Source organism: Bombus vancouverensis, chromosome 9 (genome assembly GCF_051014615.1).
Source record: "Bombus vancouverensis nearcticus chromosome 9, iyBomVanc1_principal, whole genome shotgun sequence".
Lineage (NCBI taxonomy): Eukaryota > Metazoa > Arthropoda > Insecta > Hymenoptera > Apidae > Bombus > Bombus vancouverensis.
Window position 1 is genome coordinate 9832514 of NC_134919.1, and position 15487 is coordinate 9848000.

Below are 15487 nucleotides of genomic sequence, written 5' to 3' on the forward strand. Positions count from 1 at the left end.
TAATAACGTTGCAAGCTCGTATCGATTACGAAGCATGAAAGTGTGTCATATTATACGCGCCGCTATTGTTTACATCTTATTGTTAGACGCTCGTATAAGTGGATCGACGCTGGACGATATTTCAGGTAACAGGAGCTCAGCTAAAGTTCTATTAAATCAGATACTACTAAAATTTTGTTCATGTAAAAGGGGGTTGTTACACTGTACTTATAGGATGACCTAGATAGAGTCAGAGATTAATCCATCAATTCACAGAGACTGATAAGAAAGACTGTGCAGAATGAAGGTCTCGGCGGACACATGGATTAATGTCCGAATGGGATTATGATAAAAGCCGAAACAGGCGTACTAATGCCGAGTCACTAATTGCCGGTTATTAAACAGCATCGACGCAGTAATGCGCGCGATATTTATCAGCAACGCACCGAGCGAGCTGTCTCTCCCGATATTGACCCCGCCAGTTCTCGTTTACTGCCTACGGTGCTTGTATTAATTATTGTAAACAATGAGTAAATTGTTCTAATCGAGAGTAACGAGATTTCCCTGTGTAGCGTTAAAACTTCACGTCTGCCGTGATACATATCGGTTGTTCGACGAATAAAATCCCGCATGACCGATAAATTGTTAAACTTCAAATATTTCAATATCGAAGTAGCGTATGGTACGGACGTTTTAATTCCAGAAAATTTTCCACCCAATTCTGGTTATTTCGATGTGACCATTTTCGAAGAGATAAATGTAGATGAAAGCAGAAATAACGACGAACTGTAGGACAAATACTTGGAATGGTTTTTTATAATTACTCTGCTAAAAATGAAATCGAATAATGTAAATTGATGGAAAAGATATTGCAAATGAAATATTACATCGACGTGTGAACTCATATCACTCATATGACCTCAAAACACTACAAGCAGGTTTAACCTACGGACGATTGATGTCTTAAGACATTAAAAAGTAACTACACAATTGTTTTAGCTATAACACGTGTTGTTTTAAATATTTGAGAAGGCTAGATAAGTAATAAAACTATAATAAAAACTTTAAAAGTAACTTTGGGGAATGTCCCGGTTTCAATATTTATCTTCTACATTTTAATACTAATATTATCGAAATATTCTTTGAAAATTCTTTCATGCTATTATTATTCAAATAATAATACTTCGTATGGATAAAAACTAAAAAATAACATCGAAAGCATAGCTTTACAAGAGCGCTATTCAGGATTATCATGGTAATTAGTATGGCGATCGGGAGAAACGTAAAATTCCCGAAATATATATATATATTTCACTTATGAGAGCACTCCCATGAACAGAACTATAGTTCGAATCGTATTTTTCGCGGTATTTTTAGTCGTTTATTGTACCAACGAAGGTGCGATTTTTCATCCCGGATTTGCAAAACGCTTCTGTATTGCCCTATAAATTCATCCTGTAAACAAACGCGTAAACAAACTGCGAATTCGCGAACGATGCGCGATGAAAGAAATAAAGTCGCTTAAATTTATTCAAAGAGAGAGAAGTGAAACGTATGAATTTACGCGGGAATTATTCTTTTATACAACTCCGTTGAGGATGTATCGTTTTAATTAAACGATTTTTGTTTCCTGTTTCTTCGTTTTCCTCGTTCATTTTTCTTGCTACATTGTAAAACATATTTTTTCACGTTTTCAGAAGGAACTGTTGTAACTCAATCGCGCGAAATAAAAAATCGTTTAATTATAGATCGAAGTCTAGTAGTTTTTTTTTAGAAAGAACCGTTTACTTAATACATGCGCACATTTTTTCGATTACAAAAATTCTTAATTAAAATATTGTATATCAAGAACACGTGTAACATGAAACGGAGATACATTTTCAGGGGGAAACGATCATTGAAATGCAAGAAGTAGAAAAATAAAATTTGCCATTTTTGCCAATATTTATGATTCAAAATTTAATACTTTTTTCGTGATAAGGTTTCTTTAAGAGGAAATCTAATATAGTGCATAAATTAATAAATTTTATAAATTCTATGAAAGTTCATAGACTGATAAATTTTATGGAAGTAAAATTTACTTTTACAGCTTAGATATAGGATTAAGGTAGTAAAGTCATTATTAAGTAGCGAATATTTTCTTTACAGATTTTCTTAAGAATTATCCTAAAAGGTTATTTCCTAACGATATTATTCGAGTTGTTACTTCTAGAAAAACTTTTCTTTTTCGTAAGGTCTTAGAAAACTTGCTTCATAAGCGCATGTCCGAGAAATCCGTTTCTCCGTTATTCTTTACTTATTTCACTCGCAATAGAACTCAGGAAAATATTCGGTCAGTAATATATAGAACCTTGCAATTTCTGCGAGTAATATATACTATAACTCTGTATTTCGTTACAATATGAATTGTTCCAAGAGAATATTAATGATCATTCGCGTAATCTTCTGAACGATGATAGAGCGAGTGCTGATCGCACGTTAACCAGAAGTTTTGAGAAATGACGTTAAATGAAAACGAACTTTCTTAGTCGAATCCGATAAGAAGATTCCCGGTTTGCCTGGATTAATTGTAAGTGGATTGAAAGGTAAAAGTTTGACCAAGAGACTCCTAACATCATAACAACGCACTTTAGGTTAGTCTTCTCTGAGTTTCCTCAAAGTTGACCAAGAACACCTGTTAGTTTCTCAGCTGTTCATTATGAAGCAATGACTATGAAAAAGATTTTTCGTCGGATAACAAAACGTTTCTATTCTTCAGCGTGTCTGTTGTGTATCAATTAGGGATGAAAATAAATTTGAAAATAATGGCTATAACAATGACAAAGAAGTTAAATAACAAGAAGAAAATGAGAAAAAGCTAAATTAAAAATATAAGCAAATAAATTTGAAGATATATATCTTGCATATTACAAGAATGTATACTAATTTTTTAACGGTTTAAAGTTCATTTAAAATACTACTTGTCTTTATCGTCACGCAATAATATAGCAATATTTGATAGTACTTGATGAAATTATCACTGATTAGTATCCATTCCATATTCAAAATGAATTGTCTGCTTAAAGTATTTTTTCTAATCGCAAATAACATAATTCCAAACAAACTCAATATAAAATTTAGTAGACGATAATATTTCAATTATATTATGTTGAAAAAAACTGAAATATGCAATTATTATAAAATGAGTCATAGACGAAGAGAAATCAAAGAATAAAAATTATATTATTGAATAATACATCACAATTTATCCTTCAATAATCTCGGGTAGCCAATTCAGTTTGAAAAAGGAATTTTTGCACAGCTTCAAAGGTGTAAACGAGTAAGTCCAGTAGGAAAGCAAATACGAATAATCGAAATTCAATATAACGTAACTACGACTACGTGCTATGGAGTAAAATTTCGTTTCGAATAACAAATGTTCCCACAGACTATAAATACAGTGTGTACAGCGATATTTCACAGAATGTGATTTCAAGTTGAGGTCAACATTGAGAAGTAAATCAAGACAATTGCAAAAGGAGAAAAAGATGCAGAGAAAATTCACGAACAGTCTAACAAAAACATTGAAAGAGAATAAATGTGTAATTACCGCAAAGTGTGGCTTCCCGATCGAGGATTTCTTCAAACGAAAACAGAAAACCGAGAAATATTGAGTTAATCAATTTGTAACCACCGCACACGTGTGTAGAATCATAATTTCAATGAAAATGATTATGATATCGTCGTTTACAAACAAAATCTTTGCATCAAAATTGTTTGTGTTATTGGAGGAAAATTAACAAATAAGCTCCTTGCCAATATTTTAGAACAATATGACAATGATTAGCAGTTGTAACTTGGTTGCAGGAAGTTTCGATTCGCTTCTAATAGTAAAATTTTATAAAAATTTACTACTAATTATAATTTTAAAGAAATTATTATTTTATTATTAATTATAATCTTTAAGAAATCTACTCAAATTCTTAGAAATCTTAGAATTTTTATAATATTAAAATCGAATTCCAAATATCAAGAAATAAGATTCAGAATATTTTTTAATAAAACAAATATTCGAGAAGTTTGAATGATAAATAATGTGAAGATTGATCTTTGTTAACAAAGCTAAAGTGAGTATGGATACTGAAAATTAAAAAGATATTTGATTCTGTCATTTGATCTAAAATCAATAGACATTAGTAGAGAGGGAAGCAATTCGATAATTCTAAGTAGAAGGAAAGATGTAATAAAGTAACATTTGTAATAAAGTAACATTATATATGAAAATTGATATAATTGTTATGAAATAAAATTGAAAAAATTATTGATTTATGTTCAGAATAACATTTTTATCGATTTAGAGAAATTAATGGTCTTTATCTGCGATACCTTTAGGCCTGTACTATATTTCATAGTTCTTTTAATTAATGCTACGAAATAAAAAATATTTAAAGTAAATCCCAGTTCACAGGATTCAGTGAATCGTATAATTTATGAATTTTGAGTATTAGTTATTTCCGAATTATAAGGAAACTTGAGTATGCAACGATAATTTTCCATAATACTGATTTGTTCCTTCAAATTCATTTAAAACATAATTAATAATTCGAAACTAAAGGTAACATTTAACAATGAAACGATAAACATCTTATTATAAGCTGTAAAACTTTGGCATGTAATCATTTCAATCAGTGAAATATTTGTATTTACAAAAGAGTGCTTATCAATTAACACATTCGCTGAAAACTTCAATGAAAAATAAACATGGTTAAAGATTATATTTTAATAGGAGCGAATGTATCAATCATTAAATAGAATAATAATTTCTAATGTAAAATGACTCTCATGTTTTCTCTATTTTCGATAAAACCATCCAACAAAATCTGCATCATAAAATTATTATTTTCTAACCTATTATCATTTCTCTCGAAATCTATAAAACTTCTTTAAATTTCTAAAAGTTCTTAGTTCTATGTAATTTCCAATATTTTTCAGCTTCTATATATTTCTTAATATCTTTGTAGTATATATCTGAAAATATCCGAAATATTCCCAGACACTCGAAGCGATTCGAAACTTTCACTCATATCTTTGAGAACGGGCCCTAGACTTTTCTTAGAAATTCGTTAAATTAGATCACTCACCTGGCTGACGCTCTTGTTCTTGATTTTATCGAGTGGCAACCGTTCCTTCACATAGTGAAGATTCAGGATCTCTTTCACACGTTCCTTGTTCTGCAGAATCTTCTGTACACCAGGTTCCTCAAGAGCAGCGTTGCTAGGCGCGAACAGGGTGACATCACGAAGATGACTGATGGTGCTCATGATCTCGCCGCCGAAATCTCGGATGGTCTCGTAAAACTTATACACTGGTCCATCCTTCTTTTCCTGGATTTAGAGAAAATATTTCTGTTTATCGATAATCGACGAGAATCGCGAATTCATTCTAGGTGGAATCATTAACAAAGAGAAAGAAATAAAATTGGGCAGAAACGAGGAATAATTAATTAGAACACTTAATCAAAGAACATAGAAAATTTCGATGTTTTAGTGGCGAAATTTGCGAAGAGAGTTGCCCTCATTTTTTGGTCTTTTTTCAAGTTTTTACTTTGTCACTTTCAAGTTTTAGAATTTGAGTACTTGTTTCATGAGAAAGTTTACAAGTCTTGATTCATCGATTCTTGAATAATTCTTGATTAAAACGGTGTAAGGGAAGGACTATATTTTTGTAATAAATACAAAAGGCCTTGTTGTTAAAAACATTCTTTTGTTCTATAATAAATAAAAAAAGTAATCTTTTTACTTCTTCTCCACCGTTCTTAATTGCATGCAAAGCGAATCGAATATAATTAACTTCGCATACTTCGCTGTACGAGAATGATAAATAAAATTTACTCGCTGGGGCACGAGGGGAGATTTTGAAACGCAGAAACGAAGCTTCAAGCTTTTGTGGAATGTTTAATAACCCGGGTTTCTCTTTAAAGGTTATGAAAAAAGGATAAAATATTAAGAAAGGGGTAAAAATAAAACAGACAGGATCCAACAAAAGTTAAAGGTATGTTTGCTGAGGTAGTAAAATTGATTAAGGAGATCACTGCCGATGAGATATCCCGAGATACGAGGCAGCGTTGCAAAAATACGATTTCAATCGGATTTATTGAACGGATTCGATATCAAAATTAATAAACGCTGCGTAAAATGATTCACGCAGACGAATGATCAGATCAGGTCATATCTCTTCCCTTATCCAAGCCAGGAGAAACGGCGGAAAAGAGCTGGTTTTATTTTTTCTGATATACATATGTACGTGATATATCTCATACAATTGAGAAGCTTCTTGCTTCGGTGATAGATTGTTTGTAAATGGACAAAGGAAAAGGAATTTTGCGATGAAGGAAAACATCAAAAAATGTGGAAAAAAGATCTATGTTCGTGTAATTGTAATTCTTTCTTGACGAATGAAGAATTGGATTTAATTTTAAATTCAAGTATCCAAATTCTTCGAATATTATAATCCCAATTGAAAATTCTCACCGATATTTTCAATGTAATATTTCATCATAGGATCACGTCCTTCCCAACAATATCATTCATTACATCCTACTCTAACAATTTATTGAATTCAATTAGGAAATAGGATACAACACTCGTTTCTATTTGGCTACATATCTAAATCACAAATTTAGATCAAAGATAGTAGTTTCTCGCTTAAATAATTTAACAAAGTTTAAAAAAGGTGTCAAAATAAAAGATCAACATAAATAATATCGTTATCAATAATAGTATCATCATAAAAGTATGTCCCATCTAAAATCGTTTATCACAAGCGCAGTAGAAAATCAAAGTTTCTCTCCTACCGACCTCAAAATGATAACTTACAAGTTCAAATAGATTCAAATTCTTTATCGAGATATCTCGGAACCGCACCGATAAATATTTCCGTTTTACATCGTAAAAGTTAACAGTTAACATAAAATATACTTCACATCTCCAAGTTATTTTCTCTAGCTTCTTCACGAATTCCATTTTCCCCCGTCTAAATCATTACCAGAACTATATCGTTCCTCCTGATTCGATCGCTCTCACCGGAACACCGATTTTTCCTGGCTTTCAACGGGCAAAGAGTTACGACCTGTCGCGCGTAAATCAGCCGGCACGATCCAGAGAAGGTGGCGTTTACGTATCGCAACGCGTCTTTCAGTCTGGCGAACAAACGAAGCTGAAACGGCGTGTGCGTGTGCGTACGCGGATGCACGCGACTCGTCGTGCCGATGGATCGTTAATTCTCCACGAGGACGTGGATATTCCTTTCGGCGTGGATCAAAGATTCCGCTAATTGATCGTCGATTCGCGGCACGGGAAGCCCGCGGAACGGAAACGAACGCTGCGCGAACGTTGTTCGAGGCATCGCGTCGCGTCGCAATAGCGACGTCGACGTTTCTCTCTTCTTGTTGCTTTGTCTGTGCGTGGCCGTTTAATTTCGACCAAAAGAGGAAACGTGCACCAGTCTGGTAATTAACGAGCCGTTAATTGGCTGCACGTTGTTACCGATTCCGCTTTCGTTCCTCGTTTCTCGGTATCCATCGATCGAATTAGGCCTGACGCTAAACGAGCGATGAGACTTTCATGGAATTTTGCATCAACGACACTGTGCTATTTAACAGATTTATAATCTTAACGCAGCGGATATATTCAAATTTCATTTATTGTGACGAAATTTTCGTGAGTGCCAAGTGGAATGCATAACCTGGCGTGAAATGTGGAATGTGAACATCTGTGAATGTGGATTTCTGTTATATAGACGAAAAATTATAGGTAATAGGGAAAATTAGAGAGTTTTTATTAAAATGGAATTCTACTGTACTGCAATACACATGAGGATAAAATCTTGTTATTGTAACAGTCTCGTGCGCGTTGTATTACTCGAAATATAAACATGTTAAATTACATAATACCATTTGATGTAAAATTAGAGATACTTGTCAGATTTAACTGATTTACATTTATAACAGCGGGGTCTCACATCTCTGTGCATTGTACTGTTATAAATATCTAGATATATATAAAATTGTCGTATCATACATTGTCAGTGTCCACTAATGCTAAATTCCAATGACGTTGCATCGTTCTTTTGCATTGGGCGTGAGTGTTTCAGAAGGAAAAAAGTAAGAAAAGACAGGGAGATACACTGGCGTGAAAAAGTAGCTGATTATCTTTTGCAAAATTTCCTACAAATTTGATGCATAATCTATCTTAATAATAGATAAGGTACTCGATAGCACTTTAATATGACCTAGGTGGAAACCACATTCTTTAGCTTAGAAAGTTGATATATTTTTAAAAAAAGAGGTATTATCTACAAAGTATTGAAAAAAAGGATACAAATAACGCAATATCCAAAAATTGTTTCAAGACAGCCGATAGAAACATACATATAATTCGAAATCCAAGATAATTTTCGAAATATGATACTGATTGAGATATATATTAAAATTAAAACATTGATCCTATGCAAAAAATTTTAGTAAAAATAACTTGTCATGTTTTTCAAATAAAGGCTACTTTTATGATACATTTTTATATCTAACGCTAGTCGAAACATCTGTAATTTTATTCTTTCAAGAAAAAGTGTAAAATTTGCCAAACCAGAGGCTTTTGCACGCCACTGCTGTTGATTTTCAATTTTCTTTTAGTACAGACCAGCTGAGAAAAAATATTTAAGATCAGAACATCGATATTATAATTTAACATGCAATTTATGGTTGTCAAAGAGGCGGTGTGAAACTGGAAAAGTGTTAGTTTGAGTAACTGATTTTGTAGCTGGGATATAAAATTCGTGGAGGAGCTTAATTTCAAATACCCTTTAGATAAATGAATCATGCTACTTAAGGAAGGAGTTAGAGAGGATTATCCCACTCGATATGGTTCTTATACTGGGCTCGCTTAAATGCTTAGTAATTTAGAGATTTGGTCAAGTATTTAATCCTTCTAGAGGGAAAATTTCATTAGTCAATGCATATAGTGGAATAGATTAACATTACTTCATATGCAGCAATGTAATTCGTAGTACAATGCAACACTCGGGCATTCTTTGTGAATAAATTGTGTTTATTTGAAGAGATTACGACTTCTGCTACCGACGCACATATAATTATAATTTATATACTTTATTCATACAAAATAACTATTACCACAAAAAGTTATTAATGCAACAATGAATATTCAAAAAAGAAAAGAAAAGAATTTACATTTAAATGGAGAATCGTTTTATATACTTCTGTTACAAATTCTGATCTACAGAGGTTTATACTTCTACTACACTAAATTATTTCTCAGAATCTCCAATTACAAACTACATCTATATTAAAGCATTGCTTTTTGAAATTTGATGTAGGCTTTTTAACATTTCTTTCGCTTAGCCTACGAAGCGTGAAACGAAACTTAACACTATACTTTTCTCAATTTCCTTCTTAATCGAGGGGGACTCATTTAGCTGGTCTGTACTTTCTTCAGTTATTACATCCTCTGCAGGTTTGCGGACGTTTCAGCTAACAGGAAACAGCGAAAGGGAGTCTCAAATCAAACATTCACAGCGTAACGGACAAACGATATTGACAGAGGACCCGGGGAATAACAAAAGATGCTCAACTGACTTTACTTGGCCAGACAGGAAATTCGTCAAATCAACATCGGCGAGCAGCATAATTTTAATAATAATACGATTCTACGTCTAAGGTATCTACAAAAAGATAAATAAACTAGAGAACCTGTTGCAAACAACCTCGAGCCTTTGAGTTGAAACAAAAATGTCAAATCGGGGCAAGGAAAATTGAGAAATTGGCTCTTCGAAATTAAAACTTTTACCAATTGTTGAAAGGATGTTCGTTCTGCTGGAATTATTATATATTATTTTTATATTTAGTAATTTAGGTTATTTCATCAATTGAGCCAAAAAGATATCAATTTTCAGTTTAGAAAAGAATAACTAACGAATATCTAGAAATTTTGTATAAGTGTACAAATACATTCAGCGGTGACTTTAAGTCATACACGAGAAGATTTTAATTACAAGTTTGATCTAACTACAAAGTGAATTAATTCGAATAAAGGAGCGGAAATCTTCCTGGAATGTTTCGCTCATTTGCTTCATTTAATTAACAGCCATGAAAATCGAGAAATGTTTGAAAGCCAGTTTCCTTTGTTATTTTTTGTGCTTCGATTTTGATATCCGTAGGCAGCTTTTCATACTAGTCGCACAGCGCTAAATTCAATGAAACCGAGTTCCATTCGTTTCAATGTTCCAAAGCGTTAAAAATTAACATTCAAACAAGCCAATAAATTTTCAATTGTTTATATCTTTCTAATCGTTTTGGCTCATCATAGTGCCATATATTTGTCATAATATTATATTAATTTCTAACTAATAATTAATTAATAGATACTATTAATTCATAGATAATCAGAATAAGTTAGGTTACTTCATTTTTGTACATTTAATTTTATTCTATATCTTATGCAATAAAAATTATGAATAAGGCTCTATTGTTTAGATATAGAGAAAAAAATTAAATTAAGCAACTTAACCTAAATTATTCCAGTCAATTACTCAAAGGTATAAATTAAGTATACTAAATAATCGAGCAGAACGAAACATCCTATCCTCATTTCTCTCGTAGGCGATTACGCTTTGATCGTAGTTGCTCTACTTGAAAAATAAATTCAAAAAGTTCAATCGCAGTAAGTACAGTCGGTTTTCAGAAAATCAACTACTTTCGTCGATCAGTAACAATGATTAAAATCTATTATTCGATTTGTCTTTTATATCCATAAATTTAAAACAACTTTCAACTATTAGAAATCGCATAATAAATCTGCCTTGAACAAAACAGCAGTTCAGATTATTCAAGATTTGCAGGTGGAAATCCACGAAATTGTCTTAGAGAAGTGTCTAACGTTGCACCAACCCTGTGATGTAGTATATGTAGTATATTACCGAGGTTGGCGGAACGTTTTCGAAAATACAGTAGATTTTACACCTGAAAGCTTGGAACAGTCTGAACCGTAATAATTCGGTCTGTAAGAGCCTGGATTCTCAATAAAACAGGCAATAGTGGGAACACAGGGAGATGTCTTGAGGTTGCTCGATTTTCCATCCGACTGTTCTTACAAGCACTCGCTACCTTCTCCACGTTTTCTTTAGAAAAACCAACAGAAGCTTTCGGTATACACGACCAGAGTTAATATATACGTATATATATGTATAACGATCTAGAATCGCTCATTCAACTTGTCGCAACGCAGTTTGTACGCGTTCCAAGTATATATATATTTTTTTATTTTGAAACAAAGAGTTATTTTGCGGGTGTCGTGTGTATTCGGTAGTCGTTGATGAGTTCATTTAATAAGTACTTACGATGCCCTATATGACATGCAGAGTCCAATAGAGACATGCAAAGCACCACAGAATAACATCATTGAGTCAATATAAGAGTAATAAACACATGTACACAATTGATAGAGAAAATTCGAATCAGCTATTTAAAACTTTTTCTTTTCACTCTTTTCTTTTTTCATTGAGTCGAGTGAGAGTAAATGGGAATTTCCGCATTTTCCAGTTGGTCTGGAAAGGAAATACTAATCTACCTTGTGTTTCTTCCTTCGAACAGCGATAGTGGCTATATATACGTGGTGTCCATTTTATTTGGACAGAGATCTGTGAACGTTAACGCGTTCAATCTGGCGTGGTTCAACCGCGAGTTGAACATTGTTCACGTATTTTTAGTTCTAGGGTGTTTCTAAGTCAGGAAGCGGCGTAAGTCTGATTAAGACTTGAAACACACTATCAAAATTGCATTAGAAACTCAATACAATCTTGTAATTGAAATTTGATAAGCAGACGCGAACTAAACATTCTGTATCGCTTCAAGTATCTTGCAGCTCTAATAGCTTCTAAAACTTTAAGTTTCGTTCATTCGTAATCTGTAAAAAATACTGTACCTTGTAGACCATCGACAACTTCAGTATAATATATATATAACTAAATATTTTCGCACGTAAACAGAAGAATTCGAACAAAGAACGAAATCTGGATTAAAATTCGGGCACAATTAACTCATGTCACATTCACACGCCGGCTTGAACGCGTTAGAAACAAAACAAAGAAGGAAGTAAAATTTCATTAACAAACATACAGACTATCAATTAAGTCGAATTAGGAAAGAAGAAACCGAGTAAACAAATTAGGAAAGACGTACAATGGCTTGCAAAAGTTCTTGAGCTTCTTCAGATTGAAATTTTCGAAAAAACGATTTGAATAACGAAATTACGAAATTTGAAGTAGATTTAAGTAAACATGTTTGAGTAAACGAAAGTGCTTTCATTAAATTTTCCAAATATTCTCTTATTTTGCAAAAAAAAAAAGAACTGGAATCAAATATTCAAAATTATAAAAAGTCATCGAACTGCATGACCATTACCATGGTTACCAGGTCACCAGGTGCTCGAATACTTTCGCGAGCTATTGTAGATCTGATCAAAATCGATCGACCCCTCGTCTCTCAAAGGAGAGGGTCGTTGAATTATCAGCGATGTCCGGCGAATAATTGAAATTTTAATCGAATCGTTCGTTGTGTCGGTTTCGAGCGTGTTCGCAACGCGAACGAAAAGAAAGGAAAAAGGGAGAAAATGAAACTAAAAAAGGAAAAGAAACGATTATAGAATGATAGCGAACGACAGGGGTTACAGTGTAATTGCTCCCGTTTCTTTTGTCTTGCTTCGCTACAGGAGAACACCGCGCGTTAATGTTGGTGTAATAGAGATCGGACACATGGCCGATAGTAATTTAATATCGGCGTGCAATTAAACGCTCGGCTGCCGGTAATCGTGCCGATGAAAATCGTTATCGCGATAATAACCAGCACGATTAAATAGATTACTCGCCTTGTGCTTAGTAGTAGCAACGACACGGCGCTAATATCGTCGTCGCACGAAAATTACAGAAACTGGACGTCCAGCTGAAAATTTTTTCTCCCGCGTCGTTTCGAATAACGCGCGCGCGCGAAACCGCTTATCGAACGACGATTACTCACGGCCACGATTCTGTCGCGTTCTGCAACGTACAGTCGGTGGAAGAGATATGGCGTTGTCGTAAATTAAGCGAGGCGTGAACAAAGATACGCTTAAGTGGTTCAGATAAATTGAAATAAAAAAAGAAACAAAAAAAAAAAAAAAGAAAGAAGACAATGGAAATATAGAAATTATATGGCAGTTTCTTGTATTGTTCGGGATCCGTCGAATGTTGTGATCAGACCTTGTTTATATCGTGTTGGGAATTAAAACAGTGGTAAATGGAATAATTTCGAATATGGAAATAATATTTCATTTGGAACTGAATTGAAAAATAATATTGCGCGAGCAAACATTTATTTAAATTGTCTAAAGAATATTTGTTTAATTTGTTCGACAAATTAACTGAATGTAGTTCATACTAGAATGGAGAGAAATACTGATAAAAAGTTAATGATAATTTTTTACTTAAGAAATTGAAAGAAGACACTAAGTTTAGAATTAGGTACGTAACGTTCGATGACAAGATATTTGTAAATTGAACTGCGTTTGATATGTCGTAATTCAGGGAACGCACAATCCAACATGGAAATTTTTTTCTTTATTAAATTCGTTTACTATTTTCAGATTTTTTTTTCTTTTTGAGTGTGAACGTGTCGTTCGCGAACTATATCAAGTCGTGACATTCACGGCCTAGTCACGCAAGGGGCAAAATCAATTTCTATTGGAAGAGAAATAGATATATGAAAAATTGTTCCAAAAGGAGAAAAGCACAAATAATTCTAGAACTATAAATAAAAAAATTTTAGAAAGTTGCTAACAATATACGTATTTAAAATGTTCCTTCTTGTAATCAGTAAAATATAATAATTGTGAAGTTATGAACTAAAATAGTAAAAATAACACAAATAATCTATTTCGCAAAAATCCATTAAAGTTACCATACCACCTCTACCGACTATATAGGAAATTCAAATGCTTTTTTAATATTTTAGTTGCTAAATACACATACAAACTTTTGTTATTATTTCATTTATGAATCATTTTTCTCTATAGATAATTGTATTTCATTAATGAAAAAAATCTTGTATTTAATATCTGGAAAAATAACTTTCTTCATTCGTGTTCTTCGAGAACTCATCGATGTAACCCCTTACACTTCGTTCAGTACAAATTACAAAAAATAAAGTATTAAAAAAGGAAAGGAACCAAAACTCATCTCAATTCCTAAATCCCGTGTTCAAGATTGTCAAAAAACAAAAAACAACATTTGATCAACAGTGGTCAAGTGGCCTTGAATACACTCTCGTTAAACATTTAATCTCTGCAAGAAACCCTAGAAACTGAATCAGATTAAACGCTATTTGTTCGATCGGCGTAAGATGTCTTCTCAGTCTGTAACTGTTCTATCATATTTTATATTAACTGTTGCGGTCGGAGGTTTGTCAACCCGACGAAAAATCCTGTAAACAGTTGTATACTACATAAAAATATGATTACTCTCGAAGATCACATCGTAACCCCGCGGACGAGATCGGCCGAGTGACGATCAATCTTCTCGATAACATCGTTACTCTCGAAAAATTTTTCGCGTTACACGTACTCATGCGTAGATAGAGATTCGTTCGGACGTATAATATCCGGCATGGATTTAAAACGAGCAACCCGTAGCCGGAAAACGAATCTCAGATGCGGAATCGGCCTCTCGGGGACCGGAAAAACGTTTTAACTCGATGAAATCGCGTCACGATTGAGTTTTCCTTTTCTCGATCTTTGCGTCTTTTCAACGCCATTTCGACACAGTGTCGAAAACCGGAAACCGACGAGTGCACGAGAAATAAATTCACGAGAAAATGGTTGCAAGCATTCAGTTGCAAGAAGATGGTGCGTCGATCGACCGACATTTTTTCGTCCCGACATTTCGTGTTATTCGTATATAGATCGATCGCACTTCTTTCATCGAAAACGTCACGAATGTGATCTCGAAACGATATATATAAATCTTCGCTGAATTGTTGATTCTTTTTTTCTTCTTTTCTCTTTTCTTTTTTTTTTATATCTTGTAAAGTAATAAAATTAAGCTATGAATTATCTAACGTACTTTATGATAATAGTCTTACGTAGTCTATATTTAGCGATAGATCAGGCGTGATGAGATGATTCAAAAAGGTATGAATGGCAACAGCGTTCATGATATCGAATGCACTGATTCATGTCTCATGATATATCGTGGCTAATGCCGTTCTGTGAATGTCACGAGGGCTATGCTTCTCTATTCATGACTGTGTCGACGTACGATCTCCGCGATTCGTCGACCAAACACATCAGTGTACCGGTGCTCTCGTCCTTGGCAACATGCGACATTCAAAGGGAGCTAACAGTCAGTAGCTAGCAGTGCAACGTGCAGTGCGTATTCTCGCTAGACACTGGCGATTTACAAGGAAGATTTCATTCACTCGACAAGTCAT

General features: G+C 33.5%; 1 protein-coding gene across 4 annotated transcripts in view; it reads right to left on the minus strand.

The window, feature by feature from the left end:
- Positions 1–15487, minus strand: part of Fas1 (fasciclin 1 Fas1 domain-containing) — a 385067-nt gene that overhangs the window by 23760 nt on the left and 345820 nt on the right. For 2 of the 4 annotated variants that reach the window (XM_033346503.2, XM_076621242.1), the window contains exons 8-9: positions 5100–5342; positions 3569–3598 (exon numbers count right to left, since the gene is read on the minus strand). In XM_033346503.2, the coding sequence (XP_033202394.1) occupies positions 3569–3598; positions 5100–5342 (273 nt within the window). The remainder of the gene's footprint in view (positions 1–3568; positions 3599–5099; positions 5343–15487) is intronic. The other 2 variants (XM_076621241.1, XM_076621243.1) reach the window with 1 other exon arrangement.